The sequence below is a fragment of the Esox lucius genome, chromosome 4 (assembly GCF_011004845.1).
Source record: "Esox lucius isolate fEsoLuc1 chromosome 4, fEsoLuc1.pri, whole genome shotgun sequence".
Lineage (NCBI taxonomy): Eukaryota > Metazoa > Chordata > Actinopteri > Esociformes > Esocidae > Esox > Esox lucius.
In genome coordinates, this window is record NC_047572.1 from 17,164,848 (window position 1) to 17,191,595 (window position 26,748).

Here is a 26,748-nt window from a genome sequence, read left to right on the forward strand (position 1 = left end):
CCCATTTCTGACCAGACAGTGGAATACAAAGCCTGGACCTGTACTGTGCAGCTTTATAAAGAAACAGGCTATTCCTGGAGTTACGATTAACAAGGTTTTGAGTTGTCACATTCTCCACAGAAAGAATGGTCAAGTCCATCACATTACTCTCCAAGTCAGTTTTATTCAAGCAATTGTTTTGTGGTTATGCAATAACACCACTCAAATTATTTAACGCAGAAAAACCACAACTTTTGTAGTGGAAAGTCTGTCAGCACAAGCCTGGTCTTAAAATAGGACCCATGAGAATCAATAGTCATCCATTTGTGTTGCTACATAAGATTCAGATTAAAGTTCAGTGTTTGTTGAATGAGTCAATCCATAGGTGAAATCCCGGTCTTTGTCCTGTGGCGGTTAATGATGTATTGAATAGAGGTTGTTTGGCTCACAGAATGGTATTACTCCAATGTCCTTATTTCTTGGCAACGACCAGCACAGCTGAAGGCACCAACCCTGAAAAACAACAAAATATTTGATGGTACTACAGTAGATTCGAGTGGGTTAATGGAGACATCTTTTGTTTTAGGACATCCATACCAATTATTCCTATTTTTGTACGCTTAAAAACATTACTGTAACATTTACTGATTTGTACCAATCTAACTTGAGACCATCTACAGAGAATGGAATTTAATGCTGTTTTTCAGACTGGAATGTAATGGTCACTACTGACCAATAAACAAACGTGGGCATGGGTCTGGCATATAAATCAATAGAAATCCGTGAACGATTTTCATATTTGACAATAACATTCATACTGATCACAGTTGTGCTATAACAGACTCATTTTATGTCTACTGATCTGTTTGCAAGTGATAAAACAACAAACATGCTCAAGGATAAGTCGTTGACCAATGAAATCTAAAACACCACTGGCCCGACTCACCCAAGTTGGGTGAATGATGCCTCTTGCTCTATAGAAGTACCCTTTACAGATATGAAGGACAACATGTCAGTTGCCTTTGTTTAATACTGTATTATTCTATACTGTGGGCTAAGGTGGCCTGGTGGTCTAACCTGTGGTGCCTCTATGCAGCATGGGTTAGATGTCAGCTGACCTTTTTTAGAAGAATTTTCTACATTATTTTTTGTGGAGAAATAAAATGTCTCCACAACAAAATATAGTACCTGTCAGTATTCAGACCCCTGATTAAAAGAACATCTAATTCTGTTTGATATTTTAACTTCAACAATTAACAACAAAAATAATTATGGGAATCCCTGTAGGGGGATAGCCATGGGGTCTAATTTCCTGCAGAGGGGACAAGATGATAGTTGGACGTGACCGACATGCTCTAGCACCTCCTTGTGTTAAGGCCAGACACCTGCAAACCTAGCTGTGGATGTATAGTTTGGGAATGCGTTATATCGGCACACACATACCAGCTAAAGGCTTCCGTGTTGAACAAGCAGTGTGATGAGTATCTGAACAGCTTGGTGAGGTATGCTTGGAAGAAGCATGTTTCTATCTTTGACCATACCACACCTGTAGATGAGCAATCAGGCAAGGCCATAATGCGAATTCCAACACTAAATTGGAAGTGGAGAAAAATGTAATATTCTTACAAAAGTATTAAACACCGACACATTGTGATAAAGCTGTTATTGTAGTGGGTCTAAGTATTTTATGGTTAATATGTACCAGCTTTAAACAATGTGTTTGTGATTTTGGCTCATTCTTAGCAGATTTTATACAGGTGATTCAGGTTGATTAGATGGCACTAAACACAATTTTAAGTGTCACAGGTTCTCAATGGATCAAGATGCCCTGTCTCTGCTGATAAACATCCCCACAGCATGATGCTATCGCCATCATACTTCAGTGTATGCAGTGTGCATTCAGGCATGGGCAGTGTTATAGAGAGCCCTTGATACGATTGACTAGGGCAGCTTTACCCTCTCACGACTCCTCGATTGCGCACTAAGTCGAGGGACAGCCTTTTACTGGAAGTGCCTGGATGGTGTGATGCAGCTTGCACTTCCTGATTATTGATCTAACTGGGCTCACTGCTGTATCCAAAGACCGGGATGTTATTTAGGACCCTTTTCCTAATCTAATCATTTTTAACACAGCATAGTAAAATTCTCCTTGGTATTAACTTTCCTTCAGATTCAGTCTGACCAATGACTTATCAACAGTGAGGCTTGAATCCAGAAAATGGACAGCAATTTGCAGGTGGAGGCCAATGTTAGGGTAACAGTATCCTCATTAGATCAGTTTATTTCATCTGCATAAACTGGAAGCTTCCACAGCACCAGGGTTGAATAATGACAAGATATTTCAGTTTATTTCCCAGGTTGTGCGAGATTTAGTTAATGTCCATCCTGTGACCCGGAAACAGAAGTGTTAATTAGTAAGCTAGTTGATGGGTATCCTCCCCACCAATCAGCCACACACCCTTTGAATCAGCTTTTATTTTGTTGGGGGGAAAAAACATGCACATGTTTAAAAACAATTTGCCTTACATAATTGTTACATTACTGTGCACATTTTACTTTGGTATCCATCGCTGCAAAGTATTGTGCTTGATGAAATACTAGCGGAGAAGGCAGGTTCACACTAGCTCTTCACAGCCCTAACATCTGAACTCTTAAAAGGAGGCCAGAAACAACATTACTGGTGGTGAGGAAATCCTATGGCATGAAAGGGCTTCCAGAACATTCCCAAATCATTTGTGACTCCACCAATAACCAGTCACTTCAGGACCAGCTTCCTGCTTGGACGGGACATCCTACCCCAGCACACCTTCAAGTGGACTCACCTAAACACAGCCAATGGGAGCCTTTTCAAGCATGTGGACTCCTGTGTGTGCCAGTTGAGTTCTGAGGAATGTTACCCTTTAGACTAGTTTATACTTAACTGTATGAGTTAACTCACATCTCTATCTTTGTTTGAGAATATTCAGATCCCAATTGCTGGATGGTGCCTAGTTGATGGCAGATTTTTTGTCATTTGCTCATTAGAATACCTTGAATTCCAATTCAGTATTTATGGAGGATGAGTTGGGTGAAAAGAGGATAGTTTCTAATTGAAACGTGACTAGCAGGCTAGTTGGCTATGAGCAATTGTGCTAAGATAATACGCTAAACCAAAAAAATAAATGGTTTCCATCAGTTTGGAGATCTCTGGGTAGGTAGAACATTACTTTAAACATAAAATCTAAATACTAAACAATCCTTTTAATGATCTCTTTTTGCGAACTGTCCCATTTTCACAATTCTAATCCCATACGCCTCAGTTCCTTTGTGCATGGTTAAGCATAATATGTTGATTAGTCTTGAGTTTACATTCATGTCTAGACTGCCTTTAAGACTGCTCCTATTTTTGTCCAGTAGGCAAATCATTCCATCATCATTTAAATTAACAGTCAAGGCTACTTGATCAGTTCTTTTCAGTCCCTTTAATCCAGTTCAGGTCAATGAGGTGCACGACATGCTCAAACATTTAATCCTTTACAAATCAGATGGGCTCTCTTCCTGGAGTGCCTATTTGCTGCCTTTTCAACCTCTCACTACACATTTCTGAAATAGTTCAAGATTGGAAATCTGTTACAGCCTGATGTCCATCCTGCCACCATAAAGTCCCACCATGTTTTTCTCTGCGGTGGATTCAGGCTTCGGAGCTGGCCATAAATGTACTTCATAAATGACGTTCTGCTATTGACAACAACAGCACTGATCAACTGTTTTTATTGACCTGGACAAAGCCTTTGACTTAATCAATATCTCATACTAATTAATAGAATGAACTACCTTTGGTCACTCAAATTGGTACCATCTTATCTGCAAGCCGCTCTTAGACATCCTCAGCTAACCCTTACCTAAATGTAAAATTGTGCTCTGGTAGATACCTCAGACTGGTCATTCCTAAAGTCAACACGTTCTTAGGCCATCATCACTTTCAGTTCTCTGCCACTAAAACTAACTGCAAAAAAACTTACCACAATTTCTTCACATTTCCTAATTACTGCATCAACTAATCCCCTTTTTGTGTGTGTGTGTGTGTGTATATATATATATCATGTATATAGTGTTGTTTTACTGATTTCTTGCCATATCCTTGGTACATAGTTTTTTTAATGTGTAACTCCTGTCTTTGGTCAGGTTGTTGTATTTAGAAATGTCTCAATTGATATACCTAGTTAAATAAAAGTGAAATTCAAAAGTCAGATTAACGAGAAAAAAAAAGTGACCTGTAAAACACCTGTAAAAGATCAGTTAGAGGGGCCTCATCCTTTCTGCTTACCCAGCTCCCGTAGAGGTTTCTCCATGTCCAGTTCTGTGTAGACACGACGGGGGTAAGGGGAAAGAAGCGTGAAGTCCTGGCCCTCAGGGGCATTGCCATTCATCTGGATGTAGACACGCACGGCAGCCAGAGGCTCCTGTGCCTTGAAAACGGAGGTCAACGCTGAGCCATCCAGCATACGCACCTTAGAGGGAAGAATGAAGCACAACACTGACTGACTACATTTTAAAATCCATTGAACACCATAAAAAAATCCATCATTTTAGGCAGGACACAAGTATGACATTAAGGAAATCCTATGTTTGGGTCCTTTTGATGCTGGGAAAATGTGCATATGGAGGGTAATGTTAGCTACTGATGAAAAGTCAAACATGATAGATTACAGTCAATCAGTTGGGAGTACTAACTATGCCACAGGCAGCCATGGCCATTTACCTGTATCCTGCATTCGTCGTAGTCCTTCTTGGCGGGTGGTGGGCCTTGGCTGGGGGGAGAGGAGGGAGGACCCTCTGCTGGGGGGGAGGTGAGGGCTGTACTGGAGGAACTGCCTCCAAACTGGAGAAGAGACACGTAGAGAAGTGATTAGAGTTCAACTCTTTCTACGAAATGTATGGACGCATTTAGCAACAGTTCAGGGCAGTCAGATGGATCTATGTAGAGTCAGTACCTTCAGCGCTCGCTCCTCTCTGTCACGAGCAATCTTCTCTCGCACCCGTTGCCTGCAAGTCAAAGATAACCAGAGTTGTCATGGATTGATCGAATCCTGTTTGATCGAAGCAGACTAGAATAACTTTCTGGAAACAATACTAGCTATACTGTTCCCGTAGCTGCCCACAAAGCTCATTTGAGGCAGCTCAGTTGGATCCCCCCCTCCCTTCAACATGCTTTGAGAGCCATTGATCTTTCAGGATACTCAGATCAATTATTCGCCCTGGGTAACGGTGTTAATACTTATGATGCATGGTCATTTGTACACCAGGTTTTTGGCAGTCGCCTGCAATGTTGAACAGGCCGTTCGACCTCCTGGCTTACTTGGCCAATTTGTCGTCGTCCTTCTCTCTCCGGCGCAGCTCTGCCATTTTCTTCATTTCATCCTCCTGCAATTTCTGTTTGACCTGCAGTAACTCCTGGCCCTGCCGCCTCCTCTGCTTCTCTCTCTCCACCTCCTCTGCTCGCTCCCTCTCTCTCCGCTCCTCCTGCTTCACCCGCATCAGCTCCTCTAGCCTGGTACGCACAAAAACACACACAGAATTAAAAACAAATACACCCACATACAACGCACTGTATGTCCCAAAGCATACTGCTTTCTGCATTGGCTGAAAATCTTTTGTAGAATACGGACAGGACATGTTCCCAATGAGAGAATAATATACTTGTGCAAACAAAACTTCAGTGTGAGACAACCCTGCTTCAGAGTAGTCAGTTGTGGTGTATCCATTTGTCTGACCTCTTTATCTGCTCACGTTTCTCCTCCTCTGTCATTGGCCGTTTTGTGTCCCCATCTTGAATCATCTGGTTACCAGCATCTGGAGCTAAAATGGGAAGTTCACATACAATGAATCCCATTTCAATCAAGGGTGGAGGACGGAGGGGATCAACCAGAAGCTTTACCATTAATGGAAAGTCATTGGTCAGTGGTGGTTATAACCAGCGTAGGAATTTCATGACGGCCACGAAATCTCACGGTCAGCAGTTTGTTCGTAAGTTTGTTTGAAGTTCGCAACTGAGAACAACCACAAGAACAGACTACATGCAGGTAAGCAAGCTAGCTAGTTATCGATAGACAGCTGACTTATTTAGAGCTTACCTGAATCAAACCTCTCTGTTTTGGAAAGTGCGTTCATGAGTAACTGGGAGGTGGGAAAGATCCGACCTCCGAGTGGGAGAATACACCTGAACGCTTTTTGAGAGCTCCGAGAAGTAACGATAGGTATGACATCACTTGACATGGCAGCGTTTGTGGTGAAAGATTAAAAAACAAAAATTACTGGCGCCACGCACAAATATGACACTAGATTTGTTTATTTAGGTCATACTCATTAGCGCGGGTGATTGTGATGTTAAAGGATACTTAGCAGTTTACTTTTGGGTAACTGAGGTAATGTTATCCTTCTGGCTAGCTAGCCTTAAGATTACTTAACTGTCAATGCTGTTGCCTGTTTGTTGTCATCATGTGATCGCTCCTAACTAAAACTTCTGAAATGAAACATATTCCAGAATCTATAAAAATTGAGGAAGGAGTAGATGTAATTTCAAGGATTAAAACATGAAAATTAAACATTGTGGAAAAAACATCAGTTATAATACGTAATGATTAAAAATATACATTATTCACTTTTTAATACCATATGTTCTTATGTCATGCATGTTTTTTTCTTATCAACATTTCAACTTGTTTATTTGTAAGCTCCAAATCCTCTTATTTCACTCAATGGCCTTTGTGCCCTGGCATTTGGCCTTTGTGCCCGAAACATTTTTGTGATACCGAAGGCCAAATGACCTTGCCCCTAAAATGACGAAATTCCAAGCCTGGTTATAACAATGAGTGATTATCATACAATATGCTGCCATAACAATAGACCACTTAGATACCTGAGTCTGCTCCTTCAGCCGTGGGATTTGCTGATGGACTGGGCTGTTGGTCAGTTCCTCCAAGCACATTCCCCACAGGAGGTACATAGGGCTCGTCAATATCTGGGTCCCCCTCATGTTCCATCAACCTGTGATGGAAGAGGGAAAATACTTCTTGATCGATGTAAAGAACCTATACATACTACTGCATTACAGACAATGTATACACTACCAGTCTGGAACCAACCGGACCATACACAGGAAGGGATATATGGGGATTTTGGCAATGAGGCCCTATATCCATTTCCCCAGTCACTGCTCTTATGCTGGTGGACATGGGCTCACAAAACGACATCTACTCATACTATACATAGAGAAATTAACATGGTATTCAGAAGTAATGCTTTACCAAGCTGATAAAAGGCCTCATAGCCAAAACATTACCAGTATACCTTTAACCAACCATAGCGACTAGATAGCTGATGTCTGGTTTTCACTCACCAGTCCATGGCCCGTTCTATGCCCTGGTTACCGGTGTGTGCCACAGCCTTTTCCCTGTGAACACAAAGGAAGGCTGTCTGAAACTGACACGTTCTAATATGCCATTAGTTAGGCTATATCAATTTAACCAGAACGAACATAGCAACTTACGCTCTGTTTCTGTCAAAACCCATTTCCAAAAGGCTGTCCAACGTTGTTTGTTCTGCCATTTTGCTGAGAAAAAAAAAGTGTGTTATAATTTCGCTTTGTATTTAATTAGGTAGGGAAATCATGTAACGTTAGCGGGGAACATGTAATGTTCCCTTAAGAGCCACAAACAGGTAAAGTTAACATTTAAGTTAAAACAATCAGATACCACCTCTACAGCTAATTACAAAGATTGTTATTAGCTACAAAGGTTCAGAATATGCTAACGGTAGTTGTGTGACGTTAGCTACATCATGACTGGACTGAACTGGCTATTTATGAGGACGGCTAACAACGCACTAGCACACTTAGTTAACGTTTTGCAGCAAAAATAGATCAGACCCCCACAAAAAAGTAAACCAAATAACAATTGTAAATTTTACTTAGATACGTATGTTGATGTGTAGCTAACTAACCGGCTAGCAACGCTGTCACGAGTTTGTGAGGTGGATGAATGAGATTGCTAATTTCAGTTAGCCTTTCCTGCTTGGTAGCCGTAACAATAAAACTGTTTTGCGGAGTAAATTTACAGTGGTCAATACAATATAGCTAGGCTGACTATTGCATTACACCTCTGAAAATGGAAACCGCTCAACCATTTCATGGACATTATTTCACTTAACACTTACAGTATTTGTTTGGGCAGAATGAACAACTCACATTCGGAATCAGTCAACACACAACACTGCTTGCTACTCGACGTTCCTGTTCTGTCCACATGGAAGTACGGAGGCCCCATAGGATACAAAATGACAAGGACAGAAAAACAAGTGTAAGTGTGTGTGTTTCTAACGGAACTACTTTTAACAGTGACAAAAATATCCCCAAACTGTTTTTAAATCAGACAAAGTTGACTAATGGGGACATTTCTCCTGTAACCATATAAGAAAAGCAATTTTGTAGACTTCAGTGTTAGATTTAGGTAAAAAATGACAGTTGGGGTTAGGCTTGGTTAAGAAAAGTCATAAATACTACATTATTGAGATTTGTTTGTTGTTGGGGTTAGGTTTAATAAGTCAATGAATCTTGGCATTAATACCAGTATAGAAAAATTAGGGTTTGGGATTCTTTTTTTGAATGGGAATCTTTTCTGGATCGCCAGATATTGTAAAACAAACATCAGTCATAACATTATGACCATCTGACTAATATTGTGTAGGTCCCCCTTTTTGTCACCAAAACAGCCCTGACCCGTCAAGACATGTACTCCACTAGACTTCTGAAGGTGTGCTGTGGTATCTGGCACCAAGACGTTAGCAGCAGATCCTTTAAGTCCTATATGTTGCAAGGTGGGGCCTCCATGGATCAGACCTGTTTTTCCAGCACATCCCACAGATGCTCGATTGGATAGAGATCTGGGGAATTTGGAGGCCAAGTCAACACCTTGAACCCGTTGTTGTGTTCCTCAAACCATTCCTGAACCATTTTAGCTTTGTGTAAAGTCGCATTATCCTGCTGAAAGAGCCCAATGCCATCAGGGAATACTGCTGCCATGAAAGGGTGAACATGGTCTGCAACAATGCTTTGGGCAATGTTCCCAGCAGAACATTGCGCAAAACATCAAACTGCCTCCGCCAGCTTGCCTTCTTTCCATAGTGCATCCTGGTGCCATGTTTTCTCCAGGTAAGCGACGCACACACACCCTGGCCATCCATGCAATGTAAAAGAAAACATGATTTATCAGACCAGGCCACCTTCTTCCATTGCTCCATTGTTTCCATTGCCCATTGTAGGCACTTTCAGTAGCGGACAGGGGTCAGCATGGTCACCCTGACTGGTCTGCTGCTATGCAGCCCCATACGCAACACTGTGCGTTCTGACACCTTTCCAGCAGTACCAGGATCAGATCACACGGGCTAGCTTTCGCTCCCCGTGTGTATCGATGAGACATGGCTGTCCATGACCCTGTCACCGGTTCACCACTGTTCCTTCCTTGGACCACTTTTGATAGGTACTGAGCACTGCAGACCAGGAACACCCCACAAGGGTGGTAGTTTTGGAGATGCTCTGACCCAGTCATCTAACCATCACAATATGGCCCTTATCAAAGTTGCTCAGATCCTTGCACTTGCCCATTTTTCCTGCTTCTAACGTATCAACTTTGAGGACAGAATGTTCACTTGCTGCCTAATATATCCCACCAACAGACAGGTGCCATGACAACGAGATCATCAGTGGTATTCACTTCACCTGTCAGTGGTCATAATGGTATGGCTGATCAGCTTATGTGTGTGTGTTTGTGCATACAATTAACTCTAATTGAGCCTGTAAGTCGCTATAGATAAGTGCCTAGTAAATGACTGAAATGAAAAGCTTTGTAAAAATCAATGTGTTCATGTTCCACTATGTTTAAACCTGCTACGTAAAGTTAGAGTGTAGATATGTGTAAGTGGTTATCTAGCTCTACTGTATGACTACACCTGTAGGCGTTCAAACAGGATGCAGAGTTTATGGGCACGGCCTGTTATATATTTACTGTATGTATAATGATTAATTTCTCTCTACCTCAGCTCAGTCTTAAGCAGCCCTTTTTTACTTCCCTGACCTATCTATCTGACTGACTTGGTCTGCTTCTCATTCTCTACACACTTATGACCTCTCTCTACTGTATTTTTGCATCTTCTGATCTCATACACGGTCATTCAAGTTCTACCCACTCTATTTCAGGTCTTCTCTCACTTCTCAACTCCCAGCTTTCCCAGTCCAAACAGACCCATTGAACTTCAGTTCCTGAGGGTGAGTTAGTAAAGTTTGTTTTCAAAATGTTGTTTCAAAATAAATCTGTCTGCACAGGTTGAGATCCCTTTGAACAGTAATTGGATCAGATAGTGAATTTAAAAAGTGTGTTATTAAAATAGCTAATTCTACCCACAGTTATTTTACGGAGGACACTAGTTACTCTTTATTGTTGTTTCCTCTTGTGACTGACAGGCTGTAACTGGCAGTTACAGAGAAGGTTTATAGATTTCCAAACAATGTATTACACATAAGATTACATTTCCATATGAGTCATTTAGTATATGCTTTAATCCAATGTGACTTAGTTAATGAATTCATCGTAGGATAGCCAGGTGACGGAGAACGACGAAAAGGGGCCAAAGTCACTCTCTTGTGAATTGTTTCATTGTTTTGTTGTGCAAACTTGGTATATAGAAGGGTAAAGTTCAATGAGTCAAAGTCTTGAGAAATTCTGAGGACAGGAAGAAAGAGAAGACATTCTGGGATAAGGGGCCAGGGAACTAAAGGGTTAATAAAACCTTTGATGGTAGTTAAGTCAATTTTGTTTGAAATCCTGTAACTTCCTGTAATCCTGTAAGAAGTGTATTTCATTGAATAAAGTTAAATAACTAACCCACCTTTTCAGGGAACCAAGACTACAAACCCTTTGAGAGCATCACGCAACACAGCACAATCACTGTGCCCTTTGGTCATTTTTTTTCATTCATATAATTGCCATGATTTTATTGCTACAATCTTTAAGAGAGGAATATGCTAAATCTGGGGTAATAAATGTATAAACATTCACGATTGGGCCTCGGCAGCATAATCAAAAACTTTATGACTTACAACGTTTTTGTCATTGTTCTGCTTAACCAACAGGGGGCAGTCTAACCCAAACTATGACAGTCATAGCACAGTTGAGCAAGATAAATGAGGCTTTATGAACTTGTAATATCTATAGTTTGGTGCTCTCTGGCTGTAACAGCATCTCCATATGGAAGAGTTCACGGTTCCAGTGGAGCTGCTGTTATGGGCGGAGAAACACCTTTGGTCATCACCCTGGATACACTGTAGATTTAAATGTATGTACTTGTTCGAACTTGAATGACGTTCTGTTGTAATTTATGTCAAGTGTTTCTTTTCACAATAAAGATACTAGTATTCAGTACTATTTTACCTTTTCGCAACCGGGTCTTCTGTCACAGATACCTGAATATTTGAAATGATTATACATTCAAAAACGAACGCACACGCACAGCCTAATTTGCAATGGTTCCCCATAAACAACCATGAACATACACATAGCTTCTTAGCTTTTAGGGCAGTAGTCCAACTTTTAGTGAATATTGCAGTATTGTTCCGTGTATGTAAACCGAACATATAGCAAGACTGGGGTTTTCTTCATCATCAACACAACCATTACTATCCTTCTGCATAATTCACAATTTATTGAGTGATACGCACTAAAGTAATCTGATTACACTTTTATTTTGAAACTTTAAATTCCACTTCCGGTTTCTGCTTGTCAGAGACACACAAGTGTCAACTAGCCAGTGAACGCGGCCGCAGAACACAGCCTACAGGTAAAAGTGAATTGGGTTTTATTTTATAGGTGTTTATTATTCATTTGTTGATGAGAAAATAAAATGTGGATCTATACAAAATGTTGTAGCCGCCTGGCTACATACATTCACTCTCAATTTATTGAGGGGATTGTTGCCGGTTGATTGACTTTAAGTAAAACTTAGCAAGTAGGGCGTGTTTGGCTAGCTATGACTAGTAGTAGTGCGTGGAGGAAGGGATACTCAACTCAAAAACCTCGCCTAGTACGCCTACTTTAGCATCTCTGCGTTGCTCTACTTCCAATCAAAGATTTGAGCAAATAACATAGCTATATCCCCGTCTGTCTCTGCTGTTTTCAGATCCAAAGCGACACTGCTGTGTCAAACCAACAACAGCCCATAATGTTCCGCAGTAGGGACTCAAAAAAAGCTCCTGAAGCGTTCAAGGATGTTTCGGCAGGTTTAAAGAAACTCTACCGTACCAAACTCTTTCCCCTGGAAGACTCATACCAATTCCACGACTTCCACTCACCAGCGCTCGAGGATGCCGACTTCGATAACAAACCTATGGTCCTCCTGGTCGGTCAGTACTCAACGGGTAAAACCACTTTTATTCGGCACCTGATGGAGCAGGACTTCCCGGGCATGAGGATAGGGCCGGAACCGACGACAGACTCTTTCATTGCGGTGATGCACGGTGATCAGGAGGGGATGATACCTGGCAACGCATTGGTTGTCGACCCCAAAAAACCCTTCCGCAAACTCAACGCCTTTGGTAACGCGTTTCTAAACAGGTAAATAGAAGCACGTTCCCTCGACCAATGAGGGCTTTTACCTCATAAAATACAGTGTGAAGTATATTATGCCACCATTGTTTGAATTATCTGGTGCTTATTTCATGATTTGAGATTGTGATTATTAATTTAGAATGTAAGACTACTAGTAAAGGTAAAGCACTTGAAATATATTGATGATGGTCTGATCAGAGGAATTGTCAGGTGACTAAGGTAAGTGACACTGACACCTCATCTAGGCATTTTATATAATGCCTCCCTCACAATCCTCTGCATGTAAGCACTCTGCGGTTTAATATTTAAACCCATTTTGTCCAAATGTCTTTTCCACCTTCATTTCATCATCATATCATGTGGTAGTCTCCACCATCTATTTATCCACAATCACAACACATACCTGTTGTTCACCCACATGGAAAATGTCACCTTGCTATGTTGACACAACCTTTTCCCCTTGGTAATTCGAACAGTGTACCAACACCTCATCAAATTGGGCGTTATGTCCTAGTATTTTTAACTGGCAACATTTTTGGGGGGGCTGGAGCAGATTGCTCTGTGCTGAAGTCACAGTTATTTATGTAAACTGAAAGTATGAATGATTGTTTCCGGTACCCCGGCAACACAGTGAGTTATTGGTCTTCTACTTGATCATTTCAAGTTAATGTGCACTTTTTTTTATTGGGCCTGTCTATACCAAGGTTGTCCAGTTTCATTCATGGAGGGCTGAAACACTTCTGGTTTTCTCCCTCTCCTTTTAATCAGGGATTAATGCTGATATGGGACACAAGGTAAGTGCTGTGAACTACCATGTAGAAACAAAAACCAGAAGTGTTCCTGCCCTCCAGGTAGCAGATTGGGGAGCCCTGGTTTAGGCTGAGCATTATGATGTCATAGTGTTTTGCTCTAGTTTATTCTGAGTCACGGTCAAATGCAGTTTGATTTGTAACATGCTCCATTTACATCAGGGTTACACTTCCAGTGTATTGCTTACTGTAGGGCCAGTTTCCAAAAGGCAAAGTGAGAAAGAAGGAATAAATAAAGACTGCAAACATTTCCACAAGATGTACAATATACAAAAAGTGATAGGATAACTATCATTAGGCTATATTTAAAGTTATATGGTACCAGTATCCATGCACAGCAACTTGTTACAAGGTAATTTAAATTTATTTACTGTATGTGATGGGGAATTACCACATAAGTAATAAATAGTAGCAGCTGCCACATACCTTTGGCCAGGTAGTGTACGTGGACACCTTCAGATTAGTGGGTCTGGCTATTTCAGCCGCGCCCTTTGCTGACGGGTGAATAAAATTGAGCACACTGCCATGCAATCTCCATAAATAAAACACTGGCAGTAGAATGGCCTGTACTGAAGAGCTCAGTGACTTTCAAAATACAGCTGTCATAGGATGCCACTTTTCCAACAAGTCAGTTTGTAAAATATCTGCCCTGCTGGTGATCAACTGAAGGAGCTGGTATTGTGAAGTAGAAGTGTCCAGGAGCAGCAACTGCTGAGCCGTGAAGGGGTAGGCCACACAGTCATAAAACGGGACTGTCAAGTGTAGAAGAGCATAGTGTGTAAAGCTCATCTCTCCTCGGTTGCAACACTCACTGCAGTTAGAAGCCATTTCTGGAAGCAACGTCAGTACAAAAACAGTTTGTCTTCTGCGTCATGGATGAGATGTATACAAGCCTAAGATCACTATGCACAATGCCAAGCTTTGGCTGAAGTGGTATGTCCCCAATGGACTCTGAAGCAATGGAATCACCTTCTCTGGAGTGATGAATTATCCTTCAGCATCTGGCAGTCTGATAGACAAATATGGTTTTGGCGGATGCCCTGGATAACGTTTACTGCCCAAATGCAGTGCCAACTGTAAAGTTTGGTGGAGGAGGGATAATGATCTTTTGCTGGTTTTTGTGGTTTGGACTAGACCCATTAGTTCCTTTGAATGGAAATCTTAACTCTACAGCATACAGTGACATTCTAGACGATTCTGTGGCCCTTCTCTTGGCCCTTTCCTGTTTCAGCATGTCTGTGCCCCAGTGCATAAAGTCGGTCAAGATCTGTGTAGAAGAACCTGACTGGCCTGCACAACACCGTGACCTGAACCCCATCAAACACGTTTTGGATGAATTGGAACGTTGACTGTGAGCCAGGCCCAATATCCCAACGTCAGGGCCCGGCCTCACTCTTGCGGCTGAATGGAAACAAAGCAGTGTTCCAACATCTAGTGGAAAGCCTCCCCCGAAGAGTGGCGGCTGTTATGGCGGCTGTTAAACATCTTATTAATGGGCATAATTTTGGAAGGAGATACTTTGGCCATGTAGTGTGTATAATGATTGTAAAATTGCGTGCATGTGTGTTGCAGTGTGTTGGTATAATTACGTATGGGTGGAGACTATTGTATGGGCATATTGTCTGTACTAAGAAGAAAGAAGAGCTCTGTTATCGGCACCACCTTGTGCCTGGGGATGGTGCAGTTGTCATACCAAGCTGTTAGACCGCCTGTCAGGCTCCTCCGTTTTGAGGGTATGAGAGTTCTTGTCATGTCTTCTCAATCTCCCAAGGGGTAAGAGGCCCTGACGTGTTTCTTATAAATCTGGGGGTATGTGTGGACCATGTTCGTTTGCTTTGTTGATGGCCTAAAATATGTGTTGTCCAGTAGAATATCTATAGCGTTCAGATACTTCCAATTGGTGGCAATGGTTTACATCAATATGATCCTCCCAGACACTCTGAATCCAGTCCAGTTAGCATACCATCCCTACAGATGAAGCTGTCTCTGTTGCACTCCCCACTGCCATCTCTCACCTGGACAACAGGAACAGAATGTGAGAATGTAGTTTCTTTATTATAGTCCCAATATTAACCTCAACACCGATATCACTCTCTAAGCTCATCACAACTGAACACCTCCCCCTGCAACTGGCTCCTGGACCTCCAGACAGGGCTCGCCCCCAAGACTGTGTGCTTAGTCTCTTTCTGTACTCGCTGAACATTGGAGTTCAGCCTTATGCCATCTGTGTCCTTGTGTACTCTTATCCTTCAAGCCTGAAACACACAATGCCCTAGGTTGGTTCATGGTGGTCTTTGGAACTGTTGATATAAAATTGGCAATTGCTACACCAGGGTTGTGGGTTTGATTCCCATGTATAACCAGTACAAAAGGTGTATGCAGTTACTGCTGAATGACTAAAACATAAAAATGAACACAGACTCATTAACAAAGTAGGGTTGCATGATATTGGAAATAACTGACATTGCATGGTGAAGGCGGCAGCCTTCACCATGTTCGTGGCATTGTGTGTTGTAATACAGACTAGACAACTCTCATCTAGGCCCCAATCAGCTAAAGCTTCTCTCATCCCTGTTGTGATGTTCTCACTTGTATGATCCTCTTGGAAAAATTCAGTTTTCAGGTGCAAGTCCTCATTAATAAAGTGTACGGTCAGACTTATGTTGGGCTCCGTTATCCGGCTGGACCACAAGTCCGTTGTTGCTGTATAATATTCCACTTGTGACAGCTCCGTTTCAACTTGTGTCTTGCATTTCTCGTACAGCTCTGGGATGGCAACTTGAGAAAAATAGTTGAGTGATGGCATTACATACCGCTTGTCAAGCGACCGGATCATGTTTTTAAAACCCTCTTTGGTAACCGTGTTAATTAGTACCATGAAATGTTATTGAATCTGTGATTTTTCTCTGCCGTTATGAACCTTTCTTGTATGGTGTTTTTGCTTTGGACGGCATTGAGATGCTTTGCACTCATCATACGAAGATTTGTGGTGCCGCCTTAAATGATCAAACAAATTGGTTGTGTTGCCTCGTGTTGTGGCAACAATTGCAAGGCAACCACGATAAAGTACCTGTTTTTGGACAACATCATCCTGTCTGTAGCTGAAATATTTCCATATAATTGACGATGCATTTCTTTTTGCAACCAAATTCTCAATTTTGGCCTTTTTTGCCTGTTCTTTGCTCATCATTTCGTCACGCGCAAGCAGAGCCTGCATGTCAACCTTGTGCAGCAACAAACTGTTTAAAATAATAATTATAATTAACTGTGTATCCAATAACCAATAAAGCGGAGTAAATTACCTTATATCAGACAGATATAATGCTAGTTTTCCATTTGAAACATATATTGTAGACTGATATGTTTACCTTACTAAATCGCACGTTCTGCGATGTGACTATTGCGGATGCTTACATCGCAATGTCGATGCCGAAACGATATATCGAGCAGCCCCAACACAGAGACTCCTCTACTTCTTCTGATTCTCTGTGACAGTTTGGCCTGTTCAACTAAGACTTCCAAACAGATGGCAAAACGAACCTGGCCTTGTCTCTCTCTCTTTTGTTGACACTGACTTGGTGTGTTTTAAAGGGAGTTGTGTGCTTATCCTGGCAATGGGGGATTTCCTCAGGCCCAGATTAGCAGCAGTGCCATATGCTGGATCAAAATACTGATGCTGGAGTACAACCCCTGTCACCCTTTATCTTGGGTACTTTATTACCCAGGCTGCACTACTTCATTGGATTTCTATGAACACATAGCGGTGAATATCAATGAGGGTCAATTGATAATTAGTCTTGTTTTGGCATCCCACTATTCTCATTTACATTGAGCACCACATAGCCCCCGAGGCACTGCTGTTTCACAACAGGACGGATGTCTATCATACCGGCCTCAGCACATTGTGAGAATTATAGGCCTGATATAATCATTGCTTTGCTACCACAAGCAGCCGTTGGGCCCGTCTGTATGTTTGTATTCACAATGGGAGTAGTAAGAGTCAGCAGAGTGGGACTGGGGGGTTCCGTTTTACTGAACTCCGCCCGTTATTCCAGGATTCTGCTGACTGACTCTGCATATTACTGCATGGGGCCTTTGAGTAATACGTGTAAAAGGAAACACATAAAGCACTTAGTCTTGTCTTGCACAACAGACTATGCCATGTCCTTCACGTCATCAGTGCTCATGCAGTAGCGATCCTGATTCTAATAAGCAGTAATAGTACTTCACTCAGGGAAATGGAAGGGATGTTTGGTGAGGGACTCGGAGAGGAACGGGATGAGGGTTTGTGCTGGAGTCGTGTATGGCAAGGAGAGATATTCTGAGGTTAGCCCAGTTGTGTGGAAAATATTAGATTAAAGGATCCTTGGACAAACCTCCACAGAATGTATGAGAGATGATGGGCAGATGTGGAGGAAAAAACGACTTTTGTTATACTTTGTTATCAAAATATTTCCGTTGTAACATGATACTAGTCTGCAGCATGAATTTTCAGCCCGAATTCCTTGTCTTTTTGTTTGGCCTTCAATGTCCTCTCTCTTCTCTCTGAAATGTCTGTTGTAAAACTGTCCAGTTATAGGCTTTATGTAGGACAGTTCTTCTGTATGTTTCTGTGAGAATGTAAGCTTAGTTCAGTGATGCTAGTCTTGTGACCTAATGTCATGAATATTTCCGAGCGAGTGGTGGCCAGCTGAGTTCTGGGATAAGAAGTGGTAAAGCAGAACAATTCCCCCTTTGTTCCTGCTTGAGGAAACGTTCAGTCTTCTATTTGACTCAACTAGCTCTTTCTCTTCAGATGCCAAACATTTTAACATATCTGTCATGGTTTGCTGTCATTTATAAACTCACCCACTCTAACATTTAAGATGTCATTTTTGCATGCATGTTTTGGCTGAGTATAAAACAACTATAACCTAATTTATGGTTTGGGCTTAGGCAATAAGGGAAGGTTACTCAGTGTCATAATCCTTGGTGAAGTTATGCAAAGTCAAAAAGAAACCAAACCTTTCTTCCATTGTTTGGGTCCACTAAAGGGCAGTCTATGTATCAGTTCCTGTTTCTAGCAGAGTCAGGTTGTCTGTACACATAGTTTAGGCCCATATTAATGTCTAGCTTTTTTTATCTTCCCATCCTCACCTAACTGGTTCTGAATGTCCATATCTCTCTATCTCTCTCACAATTTGTTTTTATTGCTTTCGCCCTTTTCTCTGTCTGTTCACAGGTTTATGTGTGCTCAGATGCCCAACCCAGTCCTGGAGAGCATAAGCATCATCGACACCCCTGGAATCCTGTCAGGGGAGAAACAGAGAATAAGCAGAGGTCAGTCACATAAATTCACCTTTTATAAAACACAACAACTCTGTCTTTTCCAGAGCTATTTATCATTGTAGGCTCAATGCTTTTAGACTCAACAGGGGAAACCACTAAAAATACCGGGAGGTCAGATGTTACCGGTGACCTTTAAAACAAACGTACATTTTTAGAATATCGGCATGCCTGCAGTAGTGTTAAAGATAATGCTCCCAGGAAGGGAAGCTGACTAAAACTAAGATTACTGAATTTCTACATAACCCCTGTGTTGCACATTCTGCTGGTATTACTAAGCAAATACTATTGACTCAATCAAGAGGTACTATTAGGGTAAATACTCATATTGGGTAATTTGAGAAAGAAATGGGAAGAGGCCCTAAGAGAGGAAAGATTACTATTGTTCTCAAAATTGAGAACCATAAGAAATATAAGAACTGCTGACAGCTATCCCCAAAACGGTTTGGAGGAATCTGTGGCCGTCCAGGGGGACCCTCTTTAGCCATGGGGGGTGAGAGACGCATACCTCTGACGAATATGATTCCACAGACACGGACACACTGAATGCATTCTTCCTCAGGATAACATTGGCCCAGCGGCTGTTAGGGGACTGGCTGTATGTTCGAAGCAGTAGTCATGGTCATTGTGTGGTTTAGTCCTGGTCATTGTTAGACCGGAGAGAGTTGGCGCTGTCGTTGGCTGAGGACGGTCATGTTTCAAACGAGCCATTTGACGGAAGGAATATAATCTAGGTCCCCCTGGCCTCTTTCACTTTAAGATTCCCTTTTTTACCCCTCTCTCTGCCTTTGTCTCCTCTTATCTACATGTGTGCCAGGGAATATCTTCCTGTCTCTCTCGCTCTCCCCTTCTCTCCCGTCTTCCTTGAAATTCTATTGTGTTCATCTGTCCTTTTCCTCCCTTCCTGATTGTCTCTGTCGGTCACTCTTGCTTCATTCTCCTGCTCTGCTCTTTCCCCTGGTGTCCCACTCCACCCCCGCGCTGTTTCACACGACACCCCTGCTCTAAGCCGTCCCAATGGAATGCCTGTGCTGCAGATCTGGTGCTGATTCGGCCCGCTAGATTTTAGGCCAACTGCATTCTTTTCAGATCCAGATGACACAGACACTAACCAAAACCATAACTGTCCCTCTTTATTACCTTCTCTCTCTTCCTTTATTAAAAGCGCCTCAGCTGCTCTGTGCCAGAACTCCCCCTGGCATTTCAGAAAAAGAAAAGGCCTCTCTGTTCCCATTGCGTTTCAGCCTCATCTGTTTCACGTGTATTTTTATTTTTTTTCGTGGACGAATTCCAGGTTGGGAGTGAATAACTTTGAATGTTTTGACAGTATCAGAGACGTTTGAAATGCAGCACATTCTGTATTTCTTCTGTATATTTTACTATGTAGGGCATAGAGGTGGAACGGTACATGTATTCATACTGAACCACTCTATACTGGCGCCATAGTTTCATCTGCACTGTGACCTGACAGAATACAGGGGTATAATATGTTCCTCAAAGAAAACACTGGGCCTATATGCAATGGCTACGCTGCCATGTAGGCCTATGCTTTTTAAGTGAATCGCTGATAAAACGTATACACTTTAGACTTCTGTTAGTAAAACTGGAGCCTATGTGGACGTTGGGATCACATTTCCAATCTGTTATCCTGCAGTGATCTGGCGGTCTGGCTTAGTGACAGTTCCTCTGGTGCGATGTGCTCGTGCAGCCGGGGTTTGAGTCCGAGCCCAGTGCTCTCTCAGCCAGGACTCCGCTATCTTTCACTACTGTGTTTATCAAATAAAGGATCAAATCCAGGAATATATTTATTATTAAAACATCTGATAACTGTTGGCGCATGTCAAATTGTCCTTTAGTGAGGCGCAGCAAAGGGCACTGGAGGTTTTCTCCCATTCTCAGAGGTTGAGGTCTGGGGTGGCAGCTCATTACATCAGTGGTTATCAAATGTCTCCTGTGGATCCCCCAGCCGTTCCCATAGTAGCAGGAGAACCCCCGCAATACATTTCCCTGGAGAAGGAGATGAGAAGTGGCTTGCTGTGCTGCCGACATTCTCCCTTCGTAGTCTGAAATCCACTACAACGGCCTACAAATCGGTAATTACTGGTGGGAAACTGAGCTCCCACAAGGTGACTGCTACTGAGATAACGTCCTCTGTAGCAACATTTACTTGCAGTTAAATGTAACAGCAAAACAGTATTTTTACTCATTGGTTTACAACCGCTATAGCTGTACTTTTTTGGTTGACACAGCAGGTTGGCCTGTATCCAGTCTGGATTCCCCAGTGAGTTCACAGCACAGGAATGTATCCAACTGGTATTTAGGATGTCAAAACCAGTGAATTCCCACCTGGCCCAACATCACAACTCTGTCACAACCCACAATGGCAGGAACATTGTGATGCTTCACATTATGAATGGCATTCGTTTTGGTGCTGTTCCAAAACCAAACCACAACCCAAATCCCCTTTTTCTCTGAATTTTGTCATTGCCACCTCATGTTTCCTCCTACAATCTCGTTTGGGGTTCCTCCTTCAGATAAGTTTTGCTGATTGGCACAGTGCGGACGTGTGCGTGTGCGTGTGCATGTGTGCATGTGCGCAAGAGGGAGTGAGTGTGGGAGAGTGTGGGAGAGTGTGGTCACCATTACCCACTTCCCCTTGACTTCCTCCAGGCTATGACTTTGCGGCGGTACTAGAGTGGTTTGCGGAACGTGTGGATCGCATAATCCTCCTATTCGATGCCCACAAGCTGGACATCTCTGACGAGTTCTCCGAGGTGATCCGCGCCCTGAAGAACCACGAAGACAAGATGCGCGTGGTGCTGAACAAGGCCGACCAGATCAACACGCAGCAGCTGATGAGGGTCTACGGCGCCCTCATGTGGTCATTGGGGAAGATCATCAACACCCCTGAGGTGACCCATTTATGTGGGGGAAGCTGTGTCCGAAATGCACCCTATTCACTAAATAGATTTTACAAAACACAGTAACGGTTACTGACTTCTGTGGTCCTGCTGGGGCCACCTACACCGTAATATAACTTGTTTGAAAATGTCCTTTAGTGTGTTCTTCAAGGAAAACCCAAATGCTTGTCCTCAGGTGGTGAGGGTGTACATTGGGTCGTTCTGGGCCCAGCCGCTCCTGATCGCTGACAACAGGAAGCTGTTTGAGGTGGAGGAACAGGACCTGTTCCAGGACATTCAGGGACTTCCACGGAATGCAGCGATACGGAAACTCAATGACCTCATCAAGAGGGCACGGTTGGCGAAGGTAAGACTCGGGATAGACAACGAAGGCAACTGGAAGGCGGCCGTGGCTGAGGGGGAATAAGGAAATATCCAATGGGGGCACTTGGAGAAATAAAAATAATTTGGGCAGTTAAGCCAGTTATGATTGTAATCCCGGTTCACTGAGGAGGGGAATGAGGTACGACCCCATTATCACGTTAACCTCCATGTCACACATTATAATCACGCCTTTCAACGCCAAGGTAGGCTCCAGCCCATTAGAAATCCTGTCGTCCCAAACCATACAATCACAGGTCATTCCCTCCTTCAGAGAAGGATTAGTCGCAAATGTCCGTTCCATTTTAGTCCATTAGGACCCATGGATGTCACCAGACCCTGGTTTTTAGGGCTTTAGACTTTGTTTGTTTTTTGCTGAGCCCAGAGTTCTTTGATGAGCGGGGATGGTGTGTTATGCATGCATGAGCAAAACAGCTGGACACTTTGTTTCAGTTGCACTGGGCAGCATAAAATGAATCGACTGTCCTTGAGGCGTTGTGCTTTTCAAACACTGTAACACCTTCCGATGTTCCCATCTATTCCCACATGACATTAGTACTGTCATGAGCGACAGGGCACATTTGAGTGGAATTTAAATGACCAATATGGTGACAACGTGACAGGCGTCCAGTCAGAGAGTGAGAACCAAAGGCGTTTCAGAGAGTCAGATGAGAATGAGAACCAAGATGTAATTGGGGCCTAGAAAGGTGAGATATCAGATGCGCTCAAGTTCTGATTGTAGAGTGTGTTTGAGAAGTAACACTCTGCAATCATCAATTTGTTTTGTTAACGTTATATAAACATTGAGCCCTTTTCCCAGGTCCATGCCTACATCATCAGCTCTCTGAAAAAGGAGATGCCCAGTGTATTTGGGAAGGAGAACAAGAAGAAGGAGCTAATTGCCAACCTGGGAGAGATCTACCTAAAAATAGAGAGAGAACATCAGATCTCCCCTGGAGACTTTCCCAAACTCAAGAAGATGCAGGTGAGTGGTAGACCCAAAAATATATATATATGTATTTATATACACACACTCACCTAAAGGATTATTAGGAACACCTGTTCAATTTCTCATTAATGCAATTATCTAATCAACCAATCACATGGCAGTTGCTTCAATGCATTTAGGGGTGTGGTCCTGGTCAAGACAATCTCCTGAACTCTTAACTGAATGTCAGAATGGGAAAGAAAGGTGATTTAAGCAATTTTGAGCGTGGCATGGTTGTTGGTGCCAGACGGGCCGGTCTGAGTATTTCACAATCTGCTCAGTTACTGGGATTTTCACGCAAAACCATTTCTAGGGTTTACAAAGAATGGTGTGAAAAGGGAAAAACATCCAGTATGCGGCAGTCCTGTGGGCGAAAATGCCTTGTTGATGCTAGAGGTCAGAGGAGAATGGGCCGACTGATTCAAGCTGATAGAAGAGCAACTTTGACTGAAATAACCACTCGTTACAACCGAGATATGCAGAGCATTTGTGAAGCCACAACACGCACAACCTTGAGGCGGATGGGCTACAACAGCAGAAGACCCCACCGGGTACCACTCATCTCCACTACAAATAGGAAAAAGAGGCTACAATTTGCACGAGCTCACCAAAATTGAACAGTTGAAGACTGGAAGAATGTTGCCTCGTGTGATGAGTCTCGATTTCTTGTTACCACTGGGCTGCTGGTGGTGGTGTAATGGTGTGGGGGATGTTTTCTTGGCACACTTTAGGCCCCTTAGTGCCAATTGGGCATAGTTTAAATGCCACGGCCTACCTGAGCATTGTTTCTGACCATGTCCATCCCTTTATGACCACCATGTACCCATCCTCTGATGGCTACTTCCAGCAGGATAATGCACCATGTCACAAAACTCGAATCATTTCAAATTGGTTTCTTGAACATGACAATGAGTTCACTGTACTGAAATGGCCCCCACAGTCACCAGATCTCAACCCAATAGAGCATCTTTGGGATGTGGTGGAACGGGAGCTTCGTGCCCTGGATGTGCATCCCACAAATCTCCATTTCTAAAGAAAGCTTTCAGCACCTTGTTGAATCAATGCCACATAGAATTAAGTTCTGAAGGCGAAAGGGGGTCAAACACAGTATTAGTATGGTGTTCCTAATAATCCTTTAGGTGAGTGTGTGTATATATATTCAGCCTTATTGTCCTGTTGAAATGTTGATGGAATGTTTCTTGCATAGTCTACGCCAGAAGGTTGAGGTTGATCAGTGTGACTACAAACAGACGGGTTGTGCGTTTCGCCTGCATTGTTGTCTTGTAACGGATGCAACAAACGTTTTCGACGATTGGCAATCAAAATATTCACCAATCAGTATTCGCCTCTCCACCCTCTGATATCTCTAGGAGCTTCTGGCTGGCCATGACTTTTCTAAGTTTCCTACCATGAAGCCTAAACTGCTAGAGGCTGTGGAAGACATGTTGGCCAACGACATAGCGCGCCTCATGACCCTGGTTCGTCAGGAAGAAGCTGCTATGCCCAGCCAGGCGGTCCACGGAGGTGCCTTCGAGGGCACCATGACGGGCCCCTTCGGCCATGGCTATGGCGAGGGCGCCGGGGAAGGCATCGATGAGCTGGAGTGGGTGGTGGGCCGGGATAAACCCTCGTACGACGAGATCTTCTACACCCTGTCACCGATCAACGGTAAAGTGTCCGGTGCTGCGGCCAAGAAGGAGATGGTGAAGTCCAAGCTGCCCAATACGGTACTGGGGAAGATCTGGAAGCTGGCCGACGTGGATAAGGATGGTTACCTGGACGACGAGGAGTTTGCGTTGGCCAATCACCTGATTAGGGTGAAGCTGGAGGGGCATGAACTGCCAGCGAAGCTTCCAGAACACCTGGTGCCGCCGTCTAAACGCCACCAGGAGATCGACATGGGAGAATGACGTGAGTATGAGGGGAGGGTGGGAAAACCACAATCTAATGAGCCAGAGAGAGACTGGGGAGGGTTTGAGAGGAGTTTGATATAAGGACATTAATGGCCTGCATTTGGATGGACTGCTGCATGAGGGGATGGGATTGGGAAACTACAGAAATGTTCTTTTTAAACCATCAGATCAGAGAAAAATGTACTGTCAATATGTTGATCCAAATAAACATGAACGTGTCCTTTTTGGAGAATAACTTTGAATTGTTTTATCTATATTTTTATATTTCCTCACTGTTTGCTAAGAAGGGTTTTCAGTAGTTTTTGTTTTATTTTTTCCCCAGATGAATAAAAAGGAAGTATACATACCAAGGAAGTAGTCCATTATTTACTATGTTTAAAACCTTTTTGGGAATTTACATTATATACATTACAGTGCCCCCTGTTAGTTGTCATTATCAGCTGAGTTGAGAGCAAACGGCCCACAGCTGATCCATCTTATATTATATTTTTGGACAGCTGTTAAGATATTGATGGAGTGAGAAGGCACAGATTTTGAGATTTTGTAACGCACTGAACATGTGGAGACAATTTAGAATGCTGGAAACTGGAGGACATTCCAAGAACGTTAACACAAATCAAAGACAGATCGACAGATATCTCACGAGTTAGAAAATATATAGCTGAAAACCTAACCTTGAAAAACTGGTTAATTTACTATTCTGAGGCCACCTCAGTCCTAGATAAAATGTGGGATGTTGGAAAGTCAAGAGAATGGCCTGTTTTGTATAATTCAAATTCTTATTTCCTTATTTGATATTCAAGCTGAGAGGACCAGACTACACTTCTAGATATTTCTAGTTAAAGAGATAAAGGTGAGAGTCTATATGTCATAACATTTTATTCTTAGCTCAGCAGGAAAAGAGTTACACAACGTAATGTAGCCTTTCTAAATTCCCTTGTTTCTTAGGAATTGTGTGTGTGCGTGTGCACGCGCGCTTTTCTAATATAGCAAGGTCAGCAAATAACATCTCTTCCTGCAAGAAGGGTGAACTGTTTTGACAAATGGAAATGTACTCTACATGGGATATATAAATCATCTGTCCCTGATTGTACATCTGTTTTTTCATCTTCCTTCACATATTAGAAATAATAATTGCATGTGTTTCTTTTCTCAGATTGATAAGTTACTATTAAAAGGCAGTTCATTTAAAGAAACACTTACACAACATGGATTCTTGACTATTTCCATCACAATCACTTTTTTTTTAAATGTTTTTATTCAATCCACCTGACAATCTTTGCTCACCGTGTCCATGGTGACCATAGATCTTTCCACTCATATATGGTATCTGGCACTCTGGTGACGTGGAGTTGAGAGTCGCCCAGGGACATTGTCTCCTGTGTGTTGGTATGTCCTTTCATGTTGATATGTATAGCAACGTCATCTGATGTTCTGTGCTGCATGTGATTTGTTCACATCTCTATTCGAATGTACCTTGCTTCTGTTTAGTGTTTCAACTCTTAATAATTAAACTTGACCACTACACGAAATGAAAGTTATAGTAATTCACAATGATCTACAGTGTGGGATTCTACATTGCTTACTGTGTTTGTTTTTTCATGAAAGTTATTGTATATACTTTTCTTTCCATTAACTTTCATAATTACTCCTCTTTCCCCTCAGAACCAGTTTTCTTAGTGGTTATCTTTTGATTGCATCACAAACACATTTTGCTTTGTGTCAAACCATTTCCTGTGGGCCCAGCATGAAACTCAGAATTTTAGTTATTGTGTCATGGTCTAACCCTGCTCCACATGATCTCCACAACATGCCTCA

The 26,748-nt window shown here is 42.5% G+C and overlaps 2 protein-coding genes across 5 annotated transcripts; one reads left to right on the forward strand and one right to left on the reverse strand.

The window, feature by feature from the left end:
* Window positions 1-138: 138 nt before the first annotated feature.
* On the reverse strand, window positions 139-8,294 carry ubxn1 (UBX domain protein 1). Of its 2 annotated transcripts, none has more exons than XM_010898356.5 (10): window positions 8,173-8,294; window positions 7,508-7,570; window positions 7,358-7,411; window positions 6,878-7,005; window positions 5,733-5,817; window positions 5,318-5,509; window positions 4,953-5,004; window positions 4,721-4,840; window positions 4,286-4,469; window positions 139-492 (listed from the first exon to the last, which is right to left on the reverse strand). In XM_010898356.5, the coding sequence occupies exons 1-10, from the start codon at window positions 8,280-8,282 to the stop codon at window positions 452-454; spliced, it is 1,029 nt and encodes a 342-aa protein (XP_010896658.4). In that variant the 5' UTR covers window positions 8,283-8,294; the 3' UTR covers window positions 139-451. The 2 variants fall into 2 exon arrangements, with proteins under 2 accessions (XP_010896658.4, XP_010896659.1); XM_010898357.5 differs by having other exon boundaries at window positions 8,204-8,292.
* On the forward strand, window positions 8,247-25,280 carry ehd1a (EH-domain containing 1a). 3 transcript variants are annotated; one of them, XM_020045821.3, is made up of 8 exons: window positions 8,247-8,315; window positions 10,211-10,279; window positions 12,187-12,620; window positions 18,645-18,742; window positions 21,419-21,660; window positions 21,845-22,015; window positions 22,850-23,014; window positions 24,388-25,280. In XM_020045821.3, the coding sequence occupies exons 1-8, from the start codon at window positions 8,262-8,264 to the stop codon at window positions 24,925-24,927; spliced, it is 1,773 nt and encodes a 590-aa protein (XP_019901380.3). In that variant the 5' UTR covers window positions 8,247-8,261; the 3' UTR covers window positions 24,928-25,280. The 3 variants fall into 3 exon arrangements, with proteins under 3 accessions (XP_019901380.3, XP_010896655.4, XP_019901381.3); XM_010898353.5 differs by lacking the exon at window positions 8,247-8,315 and adding an exon at window positions 9,958-10,020; XM_020045822.3 differs by lacking the exons at window positions 8,247-8,315; window positions 10,211-10,279 and adding an exon at window positions 11,760-11,847.
* The last annotated feature ends 1,468 nt before the right edge of the window (window positions 25,281-26,748 follow it).

Coding starts and splice junctions, on each gene's coding strand:
- ehd1a (XM_020045821.3), top strand. CDS start 8,262: ATGGAAGTACGGAGGCCCCATAGGATACAAAATGACAAGGACAGAAAA. Junction 8,316..10,210: donor ACAAGGACAGAAAAACAAGT/GTAAGTGTGTGT, acceptor ACTCTATTTCAG/GTCTTCTCTCACTTCTCAAC. Junction 18,743..21,418: donor GAAACAGAGAATAAGCAGAG/GTCAGTCACATA, acceptor GACTTCCTCCAG/GCTATGACTTTGCGGCGGTA.
- ubxn1 (XM_010898356.5), bottom strand. CDS start 8,282: ATGGGGCCTCCGTACTTCCATGTGGACAGAACAGGAACGTCGAGTAGC. Junction 4,470..4,720: donor ACGACGAATGCAGGATACAG/GTAAATGGCCAT, acceptor CTTCCCTCTAAG/GTGCGTATGCTGGATGGCTC. Junction 493..4,285: donor GAAACCTCTACGGGAGCTGG/GTAAGCAGAAAG, acceptor GTTGTTTTTCAG/GGTTGGTGCCTTCAGCTGTG.